At 42.0% G+C, this 19007-nt stretch overlaps 1 protein-coding gene across 3 annotated transcripts in view; it reads right to left on the bottom strand.

Annotated features, from left to right (window-relative positions):
• Nucleotides 1-1021: 1021 nt before the first annotated feature.
• The window catches only part of LYPD6 (LY6/PLAUR domain containing 6), a 130578-nt gene continuing 112592 nt past the window's right edge, over nt 1022-19007 (bottom strand). For 2 of the 3 annotated variants that reach the window (XM_066346107.1, XM_066346108.1), the window contains exons 4-5: nt 6663-6793; nt 1022-3951 (exon numbers count right to left, since the gene is read on the bottom strand). In XM_066346107.1, coding sequence (XP_066202204.1) covers nt 3784-3951; nt 6663-6793 — 299 coding nt within the window. In that variant the 3' untranslated portion in view covers nt 1022-3783. The remainder of the gene's footprint in view (nt 3952-6662; nt 6794-19007) is intronic. The other variant, XM_066346106.1, reaches the window with a different exon arrangement.

Raw genomic sequence — 19007 nt, 5'->3', positions numbered from 1 at the left:
GTAAATAACATCTTATAAATATGTTAGGAAAGAGGTATAAAATACCTTTATAAAGTGAAGGATCTGAAGGTATTAAGCAAATTTTGAAAACAGTAAAAGAAAAAAAGAACTTATAGATATAGACAATAGTATGGTGATTACAAGAGGGAAAGAGGATGAGGGGAGGTAGGGTAAAGTAAGAATAAACAAAACATAAATAAAATGAAGTGAAGGGTTCTTTTAACCCCTCCCTCAAATTGGCTTACCATGTAAGTCTATGTTTTCAAAATCAGATGTTCTGTAAGCACAGTCACCTGAGCTCTTTCCACTGAGCACACAGAGCTATTCAGGAAGGTTAGTGATAAGAGCTATCTTCATGTAAGCATGTAAGTATGACAATTTAGAGCGCCAACCATGTCACAATCTAGAACCTAACAGAAATCCTTTAACCTTGGGGAATACTTGTATTTCCCTGGAAATTTCAAAATATAGTGTGTTAAAGAAAAACCAGGAATTACAAACAAGTTAAAGTTTTTCAAGGTCCCTTTCAATATCTATCATTTTACTATAAAAAATAAACTCAATGTATAGATATGTAAATGACATTCATGCTATTCAAACATTTGTTCCCTGTTGCAGAAGAAACCATCAAGGGAAAATATTTTCTACTGTATCATCAACAGATTTTAAATCTTATAAAATTTAAAAATAAAGAGTTAATAGGGTGATACACGTACACACAATCTTTTCATATTTCCTGATTTAACTAAGAAATGTTCTGAGGAAACTGCAGTCCTGACTGAAAAGTCTGGTAATCTTTCTTTCCTGGATTTTCTGCAGCACTTCCTGTCTGTGTGAATCATCTGGCATGAGTGTATTTGTATTGTCATGTGTCTTTTCATGAATGTATTTCCTGTCCTTCAACAAGAAAGTGAGCTCCTGGAAGGAAATTCCCTAAGGCCAAACCCAATGCCTCAGACATAACCTGAGTGCCTGAACCATTGATTGACATGGGCATTTGCAGGGAAGAGCCTAGAGAGGTACACTTAAAACCTTTATTCATTGATTTACAAAATGTACAATATTTACAAAATTTAGGCATTAATCCCATATTGACATGAACGCTCTGAGGAGTCTAAAAATAAATAAGCGGCACTTACGTTCATATACACAGAACAGCTCTCTGCGCTTCAAGCCGTCGCCAGTGATGGGATTTAACGGAAGGCTTACCGGAGTAGAAAAGTCGGATGGATGACCAGTCCTGGGCCCTCCACATAAGCAGCCCTTCCGAGGCTCCCTGAGGCTGGCAATGGCAAGCAGACCACTTTCTTTCCAGAGAATAAAACACCAGCTGTTCTGACAGGCATAGAGGGTGTACATATCCACATCTGTTCGCAGTTCACAGTGACCCCTGAGTGGCAGATGATGCTGTTGTGGATATGGTCCCTACAAACCAGCCAGAGAGGCTCTGGAGTGCCTGTTTTCTCATTAAGAACCAACATTTGGACTTGGTCTCCTATTGAATTCTCATGCAGTACTTGGAAGGTGTCCGTGGAGAGTGACCATGCATAAAAATGTATTTGTAGATATGTACAACATCAAATTTTCATTGTCTGATAGCATCTTTACATGTAGGATCAACCTGTCTCTCTTTTAGCAAGAGGAATAAATGAGGAAGCCATACCTTCACTTCCCAAACTAAAAAACAACTGGGGACACATGCAAAGGACACCCTACAGAGGCAGGACTAGACAAACTTCACATGATAAAACAGCCAAATTCCCATGAAGTCAGGCCTGGTAGTTTTTCTGGGGGTGCTAATCCCACCTGCCCTCCCTCTGCAATCCCACCTCATCCCATAGAACCTAAATCAGAAGGAAAAGGCTTCACGTTATGGAGCTTCCTAGAGCCTCAGTACCTTCATCTACTAAAGTGTAAACACTAGTAATTTTCCTTACTTGGTTCTTGTAGGAATTATATGACCTAACTTCTGTAAAGTGCTTAGCATAGTGTGGCACAAAAGAGGTGCTTCATAAATGTCTTTCTCTCTCTCCCTCTAATTTCCCACCCCAATTATAAGCAATTTATTGATAAGCCTGCCAAACTGATTTAAGGCCATTTGATGCCATTTAGATTATTGTGTATCAGAGTTACCACTCACTGTCAGTTCATATTTGGTCCCTGAGGAGGCCTCATTTTATGAGCCAGAGACAGTTCCCTGTGCAGAGCAGATGGACTCTGAAAACACTTGTCTTCTTTATTTGCAGTGGCTCCACCAAATGTCATGCAAATATGCCCCATAACCCTGCAGAGAAACTCTTACCAGTGATGGTGACCACCCGAATACTTCTGAGACCACACCACTGAGGAAACCATGAGAAAAACTTTGAAACCAACACATTACTCTTGCTCACAACATAAGGAACTTTTTCAACACTGGTGCAAGTATTATAGATAATGTTCAACACACATATATTACAAGCTCTACCACTGTTGAAAAATAAGTATCTGATTTGATCATTTTGTTCAGAATAAAGAATCTTTTACAATATATTTTAGTTTTTTCTAGTTATGCCATACAAAAATAAATATTGTATAAATGATTTACAAGGAAGAAGAAAAATTGCAACTCGGGGTACCAAAAGTATAGGAAGGATGGTGAAATTTTTGCTACTTGAAAAACAATCAGCTAAAAGAAATGAAAACATCCCACTGGGTCTCCTTACTAGTCTGTACCATCCTTAAATATTATGTTTTCTTTCCCTATTAATGTCCAGATAATTTAATGTGGAACCTTCCCCCTGAAGTCACTGAGGATTTGAAAGAGGAAGAACGGGAGGGTTCTTGGGCCGCGTGAATTGCCGATGGAGGAAGAACTGTCTGAGCCACTCGCTGGACCCTCACAGTGAGCTAGGGTCAGCCTCCACACATTCCCCTTCCTTTCGTTTTGAAATCCTCTCTCTGTCTAAATGAGCTCGATCAGAAGAGAACCCCAGGACTGGAGAAGATAACCCTACCCTGCTGTGGGACTCCTTGCACACCCACTGGTCCAGGTAGAATAGGATGTCATGGAACACAAGTGCCAAATCAAGGCCAGTCTCACCAGCTGTATGAAGGGACAAGCGGCCACTTTAGAGTTGCTAGTTCCATGAAATTAGGAAAAATCCTTCTCCAGCCCTCCTCCCCCCATACAACAAACTTCTATGATGGCTTTTTTTTTTATCTCCTACACAGAGCAGAGGGAATATAATCCCCACCATTGGGAGAAGAATGTTAGAAAAATTAAATTGGACAAATTGCTCACTAGTTTGCTAAGGACTTGGAAGGAATCTCTGAGGAAATGTTCCATTCATTTTGCAATTAAACTTTTAAAATTCTAAAGCTATAACTAAATTCATGCATATGTTTAAACCAATGGTGCTTTAACTTTCTCCTCAAAAACACACTATTCATGTTGCTTGACATCTCCATTGGTCCCAGGCCCTCCTGTGGCTCATGCACGTATTCCAAATTAAGAGCCCAGAGCTCAAGAAGTGCAGATATGTTTCTTGGAGTTAAAACAAAGATTTGTGGTATAGCACTCGATCTATTTTAGGGGCAGGCTGGCTTTGATGAGGTCTTGGACTTGAAATGACGACACTGAAGCAATGCTTGTTCCTCATGGGCAGTGGGAATGCTTGGCCAGGAAGTCCTCCTCGGGGGCTGTGGTTTCACATGTGTAATATACCAATGACTCACTCATGCACTACTATGGACCATCAGAACACCCCCCAGATCACTACTACACCTCGTGCCTTTGAGCTGCTACAAAGTGAGTCCCAGCCACACCCACAGGCAGGACACTATCACTGACACACAGTGCGGGTGCCCATTTGTCTGATTTATGGGTGATGTTGTGGCAAACGTGGCCTCGGTTTCATTGCGGGGGAGTGGCAGGTTACAGATATTTCCTTCACAGCAGGAAGTGCAAACCTGAAAAGTAGAAAGAGAAAAACAAGGGTGAGGAGAAGCTGGCAGGTCTTGGGAAGAGGCAGGGATTTTTGAAGGCACCGTCTCCCTCATGGCAAGTCCCAAATAAAAATGGCCTGTTCTACAAAGGAGACACCAACCCTGCCTTTAAGGAGGTGGGATGAAATTTCATCTAGAAGCAACATGGTTAAAATGAAAGCCTCCAATGAAGCTTCAAGGGGCCTGAGTTCTGCTTTTGACATCCCACCATGTGGTTATCAGTTTCACAAATTTCCTAGGTCTTGGCGATTCCACCTCTGAAGCGGGGGTTATGAATAATATTTATCCTACCTTTCTCAAAGAGGCTCTTTCTAACTACTTGAGGAAACTGTTAAAAGAGCAACTTTCACTTGCTAAGTATTCACAGTGAAAGGGGAGTGGCAACAACCCGGATGATTTTTTTTTTTTTTTGATAGAGACAGAGAGAGTCAGAGAGAAAGAAGGACTGATAGAGACAGACAGGAAGGGAGAGAGATGAGAAGCATCAATTCTTCATTGTGGCACTTTAGTTGCTCACTGATTGTTTCTTTTGTTTTTTTTGTTTTTTGTTTTCCATTTTTCTGAAGCTGGAAACAGGGAGAGACAGTCAGACAGACTCCCACATGCGCCCGACCGGGATCCACCCAGCACGCCCACCAGGGGCGACGCTCTGCCCACCAGGGGGCGATGCTCTGCCCATCCTGGGCGTCGCCATGTTGCGACCAGAGCCACTCTAGCGCCTGAGGCAGAGGCCACAGAGCCATCCCCAGCGCCCGGGCCATCTTTGCTCCAATGGAGCCTTGGCTGCGGGAGGGGAAGAGAGAGACAGAGAGGAAAGCGCGGCGGAGGGGTGGAGAAGCAAATGGGCGCTTCTCCTGTGTGCCCTGGCCGGGAATCGAACCCGGGTCCTCCGCACGCTAGGCCGACGCTCTACCGCTGAGCCAACCGGCCAGGGCGATTGTTTCTTATATGTGCCTTGACCAGGATGGGGGCTACAGCAGAGCAAGTGACCCCTTGCTCAAGCAAGTGACCTTGAGCTCAAGCCAGTGACCTTAGGGCTCAAGCCAGAAACCATGGGGTCTTGTCTATGATCTCACACTCAAGCCAGCAACCTCATTCTCAAGCTGGTAAGCCCATGCTCAAGCTGGCAACCTCGAGGTTTCAAACCTGGGTCCTCTATGTCCCAATCTGATACTTGATCCACTGTGCCACCCCTGGTCAGGCCAACATAGATGATTTAAACATGGATCTTTACTTTCATTAGGACAACCTGCATAATTCTCTCCATTCTCATGGGTGAGTTAAGGTTTGAAGGGTTTCATTTATGCAATAATTCCTGTTTTCATATAGTCCAGCTTTACTTGTAGATCATTAAGACAGAAATAAATTCAAAGAATTATTGACAGAGGTTATTTTAGGCCATGGCTACACTAAGTACAGCCCACTAGTTTCAGCATCAACTGGGAGCTAGTTAGAATGCACAATCTCAAACTCGCCCTGAACTTCGCAAATGAGAATCTGCGTGTTAACAAGATCCGCAAGTGGTTCATAGACACAGTGACGTCTAAAGACTCTGTGATGGTTTATACCCTAGACAGTCATTGCCCTGCAGAGACTGCAGTCTGGTCACTGCTGATGTGGGTTAGGAAGACATTATAAAGTTGAAGAGAGAAACCGCGGGTCAGAATGAGTTTGAATTCTGACTCTATCACTTCCTAGTTGTATGACCTGAGCATATGATGTCACTTCCCTGATCTACCACTTCCTCCTTGGCGAAATAGCCTCATAACACCTGAGAGCTGAGCCCAGCTTGCTAGAGGTCAGGTAAAACCCTTGGGTTTACCTGCATATTTCAAGCCAGGGGCAAGTAGAAAGATTATACTTTAAAATTTAATTCCTAGTGCATTTGACAAGTCTTTTGAAAATGAGATGTCTACCTTCCTGAGAGACAGCAGCCCCCACTAATGGTACCATTGCAGGCTGTCAGGGTGGGCACTGTTGCCAGTCCCCAGAAAGGCAGACTGGTGGGGAGAAGTGAGCAGACCCCAAATAAAGGCCAAGGCCTGATATATAAGCTCACATGTGCAGCCAGTCCTCAACACCGGCAGGAAAGCCAGGGCATCCCCTCCACTGGGAGCCAGGGAGCCTTTCTCTGATTTCCTACATTCTCCTTCGAGTCTTCCCGCAAAGTCGGTTTTAAACTGAGTGTCTCAGTACAGGCAAGACAGAATGTCAGGTGAGCAAACCCCCTCCCGAAATGACTCAGGAGTCAATGGGTAACTTCCACAAATCAGCATCCCTCAGAAGACCCAAGCTCCACTTCACAGAAAGTTATCAAAGCCAAACTGCCTTGACACGCCCAGCTGGATGTGCTGTGCACCTGTGGTGCTATGCCATGAGGACATAACTGGTCCCTTGCTGCTCTTCCTTTTCGTAGTGTTACTGCTTTCTTCTGAGTGAACAAAGGGCTTACAATAAATTTCAATACCCTCTTGGTGTTGTGTTTACATAATTTATCCTCTACACTGGTATAAATCTTTTTTTTTTTTTTTTTAGAAAAAACAGGAAAGGAAGCATTTTCTCATAATGCCACAGAGCCAGTCAAAAGCCAGCCTGCACAGGGAGTAAGAATTTGCACATGAGCACTGGCAGGCATCTGACTGTACTGCACTGGCCCCTCGTTTTGTTGCCCCAACCTTGTGGCCTTCATGCTCAGAGTTTCTGCAGCCGGTGGACAAGCACTCTTCCAGGGAAACGCAGCGTTTGGTGACAGAGACGCTGTTTCCGGTAACTTCCATTGTGTGCTGAGTGTAGCAGTATCTGGTCTCTGTCAACAACAACAACAAAATGTTTTAATAATGGACACATTAAATGTGAAGCCAACCTGCCAGATAGATATACAACAGGAGTGTCAATATTATAAGTGCTAAAAAGATCGAACAGCACATGGCATGTACACTCTATTGGATTTATGTCCAATCCCAAAGATGTCATTGGAGAGCCACTGAGCCCTGGTAGGAGGAGGGCTTTCGAAGACTGTTGGTCTCTGCCCATCATAATCCCTATAAACTGGGACCTAGTGGCATCATTCTTTCTGCCTTTCAACAAATTTTACCACTGGATCAATTTTTATTTTTAGGGGAGGAGAGTTTGGAGGGATGCCTTAGCAATTTTCAGAAGATGAAGGGGTGCAACAGTTCAAAGAAGGAGGGGATAAAAGGCAAGAAGTTAAGTAGGTAAAAAGATCTTTAAGGAGATAAAAGACTATAGCAGAGGCTGGTGTGTGTGTGTGTGTGTGTTTGTGTGTGTGTTTGAAATAGCCCTTCCCAAGTAAGAACAGAAAGATTAAAATATGTTCATTGTATCTGGAACAAATGACTTTAGAAAGAGAAAAAGAACTTCTTGCCTAATAGCACAGCTGGATCTTAGAATTCTAGAATTCATTACAGAAGACAACTAACCCAACAATGAAAGTGTCCCTAAAATTGAGGAGCACTGTTTCTCCCTAACATGATATCAGTATCTTTCTAGAAGGGTAAATGAAGGAAGATCATGATCTGAGTTTTCAGAGGTCCATCTAAGTATTTGGAGTCTGAAAACTTGAGATTTCTTCCAAAGTTCCATGGAGATTTTTTTTTTTTTAGTTGTAATTGAAAGTCTAAAGAAAAATGGCTTTGTCAATGTAATTCTTGAAGTCCTCCAGGCGGTGTTCAGCTTTCTAAGCCTGGGATTTAGTTGAATGTTCCTGTTCTACTTTTAGATTGAAAAAGAATGAGTAATTCCTAAGAAATGTCACGGAGCTGTTTATCATCTATATCTTGGACCTCACTTTGCATACTTTATACATTTTGAATATTTAGTGGCTGATACGGAATTATGACCTTTTTTTTTTTTTTTTTTTTTTTTTTTATTTTTCTGAAGGTGGAAACAGGGAGACAGACTCCCGCATGTGCCCAACCGGGATCCACCCGGCACGCCCACCAGGGGGCAATGCTCTGCCCATCTGGGGCGTCCCTCTGTTGCAACCAGAGCCATTCCAGCGCCTGAGGCAGAGGCCACAGAGCTAAACCCAGCGCCGGGCCAACTTTGCTCCAATGGAGCCTTGGCTGAGGGAGGGGAAGAGAGAGACAAAGAGGAAGGAGAGGGGGAGGGGTGGAGAAGCAGATGGGTGCTTCTCCTGTGTGCCCTGGCCGGGAATCGAACCCGGGACTCCTGCATGCCAGGCTGATGCTCTACCACTGAGCCAACCAGCCAGGGCGGAATTAAGATCTTTTATGATATCATTTATTAGGCAATAAAAATTCCTCCCACCAGATTCTGTCGTAATTTTGGCAGCTTTTAACCAAAGTATTAATGTCCAAAGAGAGCTGAATAATTTTAGGCTCTGAGAATAAGCTCACACACTGACATATTCTGGGAGTCATAAAAATTCTGGGGGGTTAATAATCTTCTTAGATATCTGCACCTTCCAATTGAGTCTTGCTAAGGGGCAGCGACTTTCCCAGTTGTTACACTCCTGGTGGGGTACACATGAGCTGAATCTGTGTCAGTGCCCTCCCCCAAATGCTGTCGCCACACCACACCCTGACCAGAGTTTTCTCAGCCAGAATCAGGTCACAAGTCAGACCCTAGCTTGCTCAGGATCCTAAGGTCAACCTATGAGCTCGTAAGAAAAGTCAAAAGCCAATAATATTTTAAAAACTAGATTGTGTTTCCAATGAAGAGGAGGTAACAGCTCTCCCCTGACTTTTTTCTTAAGCCTTTGATAGGTTGTAACATACAGAGGCTATGATCTGAGAGATTTCCCACATCGTCCAAAGAGGACTGGTTTACTTCTTGGGTATCAGACTTGGTCACTTACAGCCCTGACAGGCAAACCTGTCCCACCCCTACCCCAACTTCAGATATTCAAGAAAGCAATGAAAAAAGGGATGTTCTTATCTCTGTCTCTTCTTCCTGCAGACAACCAGGAGCAGCTGCCAGAGGTTTTATTGCTCCAAATGTCAATCTGAGCAGATAAGATCATAGGCTTATGGAGTAAGTAAATCCTTACATGGTTTCAGTTTGGGAAATTACACTTGTCCCCCAAGTAGTGAATTATCTTGTTTTAACCAAGCCTCAGAATAACAATTGTTGAAGCTGATATAACTACCTTTTGTTCGTACTTTTATATCCATAACAAACTCTTTTTTAATTTATTAATTGGAAGCTATTTCATTGAATAAATGTAGAAACAACAACTACGATGAACCCCCTTTTTTTCAGCAAAGTATGCAAAAGCCTGGTACCTAATAAGCCAATTCTGGGGGAAGAAGGATGATTAGTGATGAAGCTGGATAAGACTTTTTTCTAAAACTTCACCAAGCCCAATCCGTAACATAAGAATACATTGAGAACACCCATTACTTCTAGAGGGAGAGACTTCAGATCTGAAGCATCAATCCCCCACAAGTCACCATTCCACGTCTTATCTTACAAAACCCCTGGGTACGTTATGAAATGGTAACGAGGGAAATGGTTCTGTGGTTAAATAAGTTTGAGAAGTGTTCAAATAAAGTTGAACAGGTTTCTATAGTGCACGACTTATGAGAGCTTTGATTTTGTACCGTGATCTCCAAGGGGGTTGGGGCAGGGCAGGCAGAATTTCCCAGTCAGAAAACTAGGTGGACCACATGTGGTTATCACTGGGCTGTAGAATTGATAAAACTTGAGTTTCTGCCACAGAGCATTGCTCTCCATGCATTTTGAATAATCCTTGAGTTAGTAATGAGGTTATATGAGAATCAAGCCTGCCGATAACTTCACATTAAAAGGATTTCAAAGGCTTTTATCTAAAAGATAAAGGATGGATTTGAATTTCTACCAAGTTAGTTTGGGCCTCTAAAAATCTCATATTCTGCACTGCATGGTATTCCCAGAGGTTGTGAAACACAACTCTTTTACTGTGAGATTCACAGGCATTCAAGTAAACTGAGAACTGAGTAAGAAAGATTAATCAACTATTGGAAGACACAAAATAGAATTTTCATACAATTCATACATATATATACAAATTCTCTAAACTAGCTCTGAAACTTAAAAAAAAATTCAAAGCTTAAATGCAAATTTTCATTTACTCATCAACATTCAGTTTCCAATAACAGAAGCTGTATCAAAACAAAATATACATAAAATGATTTGAATTAAAATGAGACATTAAAAGTGACCAACTCTGATAAAAGGCCTTCTTGCCACTCAGCTATTCTCTGTGGCTCCGCTAGTTTTGGTTTCTTTACAAACACTTATAATTAATCAAAGTGATGCTAGAGGACAATTCACCAGGTGCAAGAAATTTCATGGGAAGAAAATAACTTTAATCATAGTATTACCAATTATATTGAAAAGTAAATGCTGGTGGCCTCTGCAACCCCCACCCCCACCCCCACTCCTTACTGCGCACGCAGCCCTTCTGGTCCTGCTAGGCTCACTCCAGGTCCCTAGGTGCAGGGACTGTTCACCTCACTGTCCAGTCTGGTGCTTTCCTCTTGTCTGATCCTGCAGAATTCTCTGCAGTCCCAGGTTCCGCTGTGTATAATCTCCTCTGAAGATTCCCCACCCTGGAGCTCAGAGCTTTGTCCTGCATCTCTGTTCTCTTCACTTTAAGTTTCCCTAACCTGAGTGTCTATATTCTCCCCAGTTCAGTTTTTGAACCTCTTCTCTTACTTAAGTAACCTCATCCAACCTCTAAAGGCCTTATCTTCAGTCTGATTCTCTCTCCAGGGCTAGAGAACCAACTTTCTATTTCCCAAAAATCACAGCAGCCTTGCACCTGGCGTCCACCTTAAACCAATCACATCGCCTCTCCTCCATGGACCTATTTCCCTGGGTTTCTACTTCAAGAAGGGACATCCTGAGATGTGGCACCTCCATCTTGGACTGGAACTTCAGAATCAGCTCAGATTTCTCTTGCCAAGCTGGGTGTCTCCAAGTCCTCTGAAATATCTCCATTATCTATCTATTGTAATCTGTGCTGTTCAATTTTCCATTTCCCAAATACAGAACCTCATTCATATCCTGTCTTCTTTGTCTCCACACTCTTTCCTTACTAATGCAGGTACCAGATAACCAACCACCAGATAGATTACTGGAGCCAAGGTCAGATTGTACCACTCACTGCCTGTGAGAGCATAAATAACACGTAAAGTCATGAATGACACCTGTCAAGGAGCCCTGACTTCTTTCTTTTAGGTTTATCTGGACCACCTCTACTACACTCTCTCTGCTCTTGAAGCTATGAGTCAAGAGTATAGGAGTAACTGTGCTTCCCTGCTAGAAGCAACAAGGACATTTGTAGCTCAGAGCCTGACATCTGAAACTCAGCACTTTTTATGACTCGGGGTTCTCCTTGATCTAGGCCCCTGATTAGTTCATCCTTGCCTACTAGATACCCTGAGACACCATCACACAACTTTTGAGTGTTCTTCACAACTAAACATTTTTTTCTATTTCTGCTCCTAGAAACCTGATGTTCTTCTTTAAGGCTCAAACCAAATGACATAAATTCTGTAAAACCATCCTTAATTTTCCTCCCAACCTTCCTTTGCTGCCTTGTTGGGTATGTCTGGCTTATATTTTTTTTAACTGGTCTATTTTGCTTGTTTTTTAAAATAAACTTTAGATTTTGAGATACCATATTTCCCCATGTATAAGACGCACTTTTTTTTCCTGAAAAATTTGAGGTCTAAAAACTTGGGTGCATCTTATACAGTGGTTGCCGATTTTTTTACTTGCATTTTCCGCTTTTTCATGCTTGTTTTTGTGCTCATTGTTGAAGACAGTGATTCGTCATCAGACACAGATCAGGACAAGCTAATCCTTGATGGGAGTTTTGACAGTGATGAGAATTTGTATGAATTTTATGATAAATAAACCTTGAGTTCAATAACTTTATGTAATACTTTTTTTTCAAATTCTGGCCCCAAAATTAAGGTGCATCTTATACATGGGGAAATACAGTAATTGCAGATTCATGTGCATTTGTAAGAAATACTACAGAATGATCCCATGTACCCTTTATTCAGTTTTCCCCGAATGGTTACATATTGCAAAACTATAGTGTAATATCCCAATCAAAATATTGACAATAATGCAGTCAAGATACAGAACACTCTACCTCCACAAGGACCCCTCATGTTAACTTTTTATATCAACATCCTCTTCCCTTCTGTCCTCACCCTCTTCTTAACCCTTGGCAACAACTAATCTGTGCTCCATTTCTATAATTTCATAATTTCAAGTATATTATATAAATGGAATCATGCAGCACATACGCTTTTAGGACTGGACATTTTCACTCAGACTAATTCACTTGAAAGTTATCCATATTAATGAACAGTTTGTTAATTCATATTACTGGGTAGTAGTCCATGTTATGGATGTACCAAACTGGTTTAACCTTTCATCCACTAAAGGACTGTCTAGGTTGGAAACATTATTAATAAAGCTGCTATCAACATTTGTGTAAAGATTTTTGTGTGAACACAAGTTTTCAATTCTCTGGGATAAATGCTTAGAAGTGGAATTGCTGGGTTGTATGGCTACACATTTATTTATTTGTTTGTTTGTTTGTTTATTTTGATTGATTGATTTTAGAGAGAGAGAGGAAAGGGGGGAGAGAGAGAGAGAGAGAGAGAGAGAGGAAAACATCAATTTGTTGTTCCACTTATTTATGTCTTCATCGGTTGATTCTTGTATGTACCCTGTCCAGGGATTGAACCCACACACAACCTTGGCATGTTGCATGATACTCTAACCAACTAATCTACCCAGCCAGGGCCAGGCAGTTGCATGTTTAGTTGTTTAAGAAACTGCCATACTGTTCTCGAGAGTGGCTTTACCACTTACACTCCCACCAGCAATGTATCAGTGATCCAGTTTCTTCTCATTCATACCAGCATTTGATTATGGTGTTTTTTGTTTGTTTTTTGCCATTCTGATAAGTGCATAGTAATGCCTCATAACTCGTGTTTTAAATCGGCAATTTTCTAAGGGCTAATGATGTTGAATATGTTCTCATGTGCTTATTTGCCATCTGTTTATCTTCTTTAGTGAACTATCTTTTCATGTTTTTGCCCTTTTTCTTAACTTTGTTTTCTGGTGAGATTTGAGAGTTCTTTTATATTTTATATACAAGTCCTTTTCAGATGTGTCATTTGTAAATTTTTCTCTCAGTTTGCAGTTTGATTTTTCATTCTCTTAACAGGGTCTTATGTAGCACAAAAGTTTTAAATTTTGATGGAGTCCACTTTATCAATTTTTTTCTTTTATGGACTGTGTCATTTATATCACGTCTAAGAACTCTTGCCTAGGCCCAGATCCCAAAGATTTTCTCCTAAATTTTATCTAAATATTATATAGTTTTATATTCAACATTTAAATCTGTGATTCATTTTGAGTTTATTTTTGTAAAAGGTGTTAAACTTAAGTTGCGGTTTTTTGTTTTGTTTGGTTTTGCCCATGGATGTTCAATTGTTCCAGCACCACTTATTGAAAAGGCTGTCTTTCCTCCACTGGATTGCATTTCAATCCTTATCAAAAATAGATTGGGTATGTTTCTGAAGATCTTTCTCTGAGTTCTCTCTCTTCTATGCCATTAATTTATGTTTCCAGTCCCGGCCAAAACTACCATCTTCTTTACTGTAGCCTCTCACTTTGTTCTTCTCTTTAAAAATTGTTTTATTTATTCTACTTTCTTACCTTTCCATATGAATTGTATACAGCCTGTAAAAATCTTCTCCAAAGCCACAAGCAATCTTGCGAAGGTTTTGACAGGAATTATATAATATATTAAAACCTATTTATCAATTTGGAGAGAACTGACATATACTCATGTCTGAAGTCTTTCAATTCATGAACATGATCTTTTCATTTATTAGTTTTTCTTTGATTTCTTTTATTAGCATTTTTAGTTTTCAGCAAACATGACCTGTACATGTTTTGTTAGATTTACTTCTAAGTATTTCTTTTTTGAACAATTATTAATGGTGTTTTTTTAAACACTTTTTTTGTTTTTGTGAAAATTTAAATACATTCATTAATTGATAATACATATAAATACAATTGAGTTTTGTAAGTTTATCTTAATACCTTGTGAGCTTGATGAAATTACTTACTAGTTCTGGAAGTTTTTTGTAGAGCTGTTTCTACACAGAAAATCATGTCGTCTGTGATGAGATAGTTTTAATTCTTCCTTTCCAATCTGTATGCCTTTTATGTCCTTTTCTTGCCTTACTGCACTGGGTACAACTTCCAACTATACAATGAATTAGAGTGGCAAAACCAGACTTTACAATGGTCAGTAGTTAAAATAACGGTAAGGCAAAGCATCCAATGGATGCTTGCCCTCTGAGGCAATTGTGTTAACAAAAATACCTGGGCAAAAACACTGTGTATTGGAGTAAGTTAGATGCTCTGAGAATACAAGGGAGAAAAAAAACATTTTAAGGCTGATAGTAGAACATTTGGTTTAAAAACTTACCTTAAAAATTTTAATACTATATAAGAATAAAACTGAAAATGACAGTGCCAGCTGAGATGAACTATCTTGTACTTTCTTAACAACAAATGGGATAAAATTAAAGTAACACCCAAAATCCGTGTGAAAGCATCGGAGAGTGACTGAGGCAGACAGGACGGAAAGTGAGGCACCAGAGAAATTCGCAGCAAGGTCTGCTTTCCAAGGCGCTTGCACAGGGAGGCAGGCCGGGTGGCACGGGGAGGCAGGCTGGTGCCCGGAGCAGAGAGCCCCGCTGAGGGCACAGCAGCGAGCAGAGACTTCTCAAGGGAATGGGAGGCATAAACGGGCCCCTCGAGCAAGCGGGGCACCAGGAGGAAAAGGCAGTGCAGGGAAGGGAAGCTGACAGTCTCAATTTAGAATTCTAGGTTGGCAGTTATTTGCTTTCAGCACTTTTAAAATGTCATTCCATTAACTTCTAGCTTCTCCTGTTTCTGTCAATACTGACTGCTGGCAAGCTCGGAGGACAGCTGGCACCAGAAGGCACTGCTGGGGAGTGCGTCACGGGCACGGCCGCTCCGGAGGGGTGTGGGGTGGAAACTGGGAATGCCCGCATGCACGCTCAGCACGCAGGAACCCCGCCTCCTGGGTCCTGCTGATGGAAATGACACTTGTGTGGCCCGAAAGATATGTGCAAAAATGCTCATTGTATTCAAAAACTGGAAACACTCCAAATGTCCATTAACAGTAGAACAGATGGAGTTTGGATGAGTCATATAATAATCTGCATTCATCTGTGAGAAAGAATGACTCTGATGCTCATAGAAACATGAATGAATTGCACGTATATAATATGAGAAAGAAAGGAGTGCGTTCTATATGATTGCCTTTACACAAGGCTCAATGATAGCACTCACACTTGTGTTACATTCAGGATGTGGAGTATAATAACCAGGAACTCCAGGGGCCTTCTGGGGTTCAACTGCTTAACATGGGTGGCAAACACATAACCTGTCCGTTTTGTGAAAATTCAATGAGCTCTGCACTTATGATCTATTCATTTTCTGGTATGGATATTAAACATTAATTTAAAAAATTTAACTTTATAAAAAAGGAGGAAGTCTAGGACTTCCATTTAGTGACATGACAAGATAGATCATCTGAACAGCATCTCATTACATAGCAGCACGATTGCTGAATAACACATAACCAATAGCTTCTGTAAATGTACAAATGAACTCTCCAGAAAGTAAGGGACATCCCAGGGACAAACACTGGTCTCTCTACCCTGGGACGAGTTGATAGTATTAATGTCTAAGCAGGGGTCCCCAAACTTTTAACACAGGGGGCCAGTTCACTGTCCCTCAGACCGTTGGAAGGCCGCCACATACAGTGCTCCTCTCACTGACCACCAATGAAAAAGGTGCCCCTTCCGGAAGTGTGGTGGGGGCAGGATAAATGGCCTCAGGGGGCCACATGTGGCCCGCAAGCTGTAGTTTGGGGACGCTTGGTCACTCTAAACCATAGAGGGTGAAAGGCCAGGGGCCTCCTGGGGACTAGGGCTGGAACAGAGACCCTGGAGAATGGTAGAAACCTTGAAGGGCTATATTCTGAGTATAAGTTTGCCTAAAAGACACAAAATCCACCCTTGTAATTGTTTGTCTCAGCCTGGACTCTTTCTGAAAAAAACTCAACAACAAAGAATCCTTCCTAAAAATCTGTAACCACAGGCCTCTCTTCAGTGGAGTGGGGGATCGCGTTCCTATTTCCTGCCTATTCCAGATTGTGGACTCAGAAAGAGCCATCCGTGGACATGGCCAGGTTCTCCTTCACTGTCACAGAAAACTGGGCAGCACAGAAGTCGGAACCAAAAGGATACATGTCCCTCCAGCTCAAGATTTCTCTTAGTCTGATTTTATATCAGCAGTAACTTTAAATGAAGAATTTGCCCTCGAGGGAGACATCTGCACTTCATAATTAAAAAGGAACATTAAATCCCTGTGCCTTAGGTAGCCTCCACAGAACAAGCCTTTTAAAAAATTGTGATGTTTTTGACTTGACATTTAATTCCAGAGACTCTTGTACAGAAAAAAGTCCCAGGCAAAAGAACACACGGGTCTGAGCGTGTGACATTCGACTCTTGTTTTCCTTTACCAGTTCTTTCTACTGGTCCCTCGTGTGATAGGATTTCAAGATCCTTTCCCATTCTGGTCCACAAAGTCCAGAAAACTCACAGATTTATGAGGAGCAGTTGATGAAATTAAGGTTATTGCAAGGGAAGTGCTCAGGGACCAAAGACTGAACAGAAGTCTAGCAAGTGAAGCAATGGAATCAGTAGTGAAGGGCGTCTTAGATTCTCAGGTCTGGGGAGAGCAGGGCACCAGGAATCTGTAAGTGCCAGAGGCAATAACAAAGCAGCGGGAGAAAGCACTTACGTAACACACATTTAGAGAGTAGAGAGTGACAGGAAGCCTGAGTTAGCGAGAGGTGGCTGGCTGATGCCTCCATTTGCCTGTCACAGTGATTCTAGTTAGGACCAGGCTTTCTTGATGTTTATTTGACCAAATGATGATTCACAACCAGCATGCCTAATCTGCAAGCAAGCTTTACCTCAGCTGCTAAAATACAACATGTTTCTATGCACATTTGCATGACCCAGTCTAGCTTGCAAATATTCTTGAAATTCCCCCAAAGCAATTTGAGATGTGGGCTTATCCCCTGGAGAGAAGATGAAATACTAATATAAAATGCTTTCTTTTTTTTTTTTTTTTTTTTTTTTTGCACTTTCAACAAGTTATTTTCACATCGTGTAATAATTAAAACCTAGTTAGACATGCCGTAAAGTAAACAAGATACAGGCATGTTTCAGCCACCGAGCTGGCCTTCCTAAGCCTGTTGGCGGTCCCACAGCTGCTGCACACAGACATGTAATAAACAGAAAAAACAGATCTAGGCGTAGTCGGTAGTTTCTAGTAGTTAGACATATTTTATACTTTAATGTAGTAATAGTACTGCCATTTTCATTGTTAGAAAAATCTGGAGAAAACCCAGAGGAAAAGATAAATGGCTTATGGGCAGTAGGGCTGGTTGAGAATTAAACAGAGTGTGGCTTTAGTCCTCACTCCTTACCTGATGTTCAAGGTCCCACAAAAATAACCTGGTTCCCCTAGTTGTTCCTACTATTCTCTGATGTAAACTCATTGCTATACCCAGTAAACCAGCTGCTCTCCCTGTCCACTGCGCACACCTTTGCTCTCAGTGACTCCAGAAGACAAGTCCTCTTCCGCCTCCTACCTCCATGGCCCGCTTGTAGGGGTTGCCATCAGCCTGGCCCATGCTATCACTGGTCATCTCAGCCCCCAAACAGCAAGCCTTCCCTTAAACTCCCACAGCACTAATACCACGTTTCACTTGGCACTTGCTTTGGGCCTGCTATTTTTGACAGCTGATCCATTCAGATCTTATCTCCCCCACTGAGCTCCCTGCTCCTTGAAAGAAGAAACCCGACTCCTGTCTTGCGCTGCACAGTCGCTCGAACGGCCTGTGTTCTGTGCAATGAACTGTCCGTTTATCCCTACAAATTTAAGGACAGAAAGATAAAAGCAGGAGAGGGGAAAAGGGGGCGAGGAGAAATTGTGTAAATGATACTTTCGGATATCTGTTCTTTGGAAGGACAGATTTTTTTATCTCAAAAGAAAATATAAAGATGGACCATCCTCTCTCCCTGTGAGGAATTCGAGCTGAGTGCTACCAGTTGCCTGTTTTTTGCCTCGTGACAGGGATATACTTGTGCATGATCAGACTTAGATTGGGCCTCTCTACAAGACGGCCAAAGCCTGAGGGAGCCCCGGTTCATGGTCTCCCCTTCCTTCCTGTACCCTCTGCTCAGGTAATGCCGAGAAGCACTGTCACCTTTCCTGTACAGCAGCTCTGATCAGTGGCCACTGTGTCAAAAGCGAGTCTGCCAGCTTCATCCAAACAAGAATCAGCTCAAAAGTTATTGGCTACACAAGCAAATCATCCTATTTTAGTCCAGAATCACTGGTGGTTCTCAACCGTTACTACATATGAGAACCACAGGGGAGCTTTTAAAACCTCTTATGCTCAGCCAAACCCCCCAGCATTTAAACATGAATCTCTGGGAATGACCCAGGCATTATTGTTTTTAAAAATTTTACCCTGTGACCTGACTGTGTTGCCAAGTTTGAGAAGCTGTGGTTTCACCAGGTCCGTCAGTAACCTACCCGAACATTCATTCTGCAGCGGGACATCAGAGCACCCTGGCTCATTCTGAAATGAACAAGTGCCTGCAGAAGGCCATGCGGGCAGGGCTCATCTGATACTGCGAATGGTTGGACACCTAGCTTGTGATTAAGCCAGTCTTTAAGTGTCTCCATGTTTTTCTCTTTCTTGTGGTCTTTCCCATTAGCATCTCTGTCTCAGAGTAGATAAGAGGCACCCCGAGATGACGATCCTACATTTCACTTTTCTATGAGTGGGGAGAGCAGCTCCCAGTGGTGCTCACCCTAACTGTTCATTAGACTGACCT

This window comes from Saccopteryx leptura, chromosome 7 (assembly GCF_036850995.1).
Source record: "Saccopteryx leptura isolate mSacLep1 chromosome 7, mSacLep1_pri_phased_curated, whole genome shotgun sequence".
NCBI lineage: Eukaryota > Metazoa > Chordata > Mammalia > Chiroptera > Emballonuridae > Saccopteryx > Saccopteryx leptura.
Note: the sequence above shows the minus strand (reverse complement) of the source record. Positions and strands in the feature narration are given on the sequence as shown.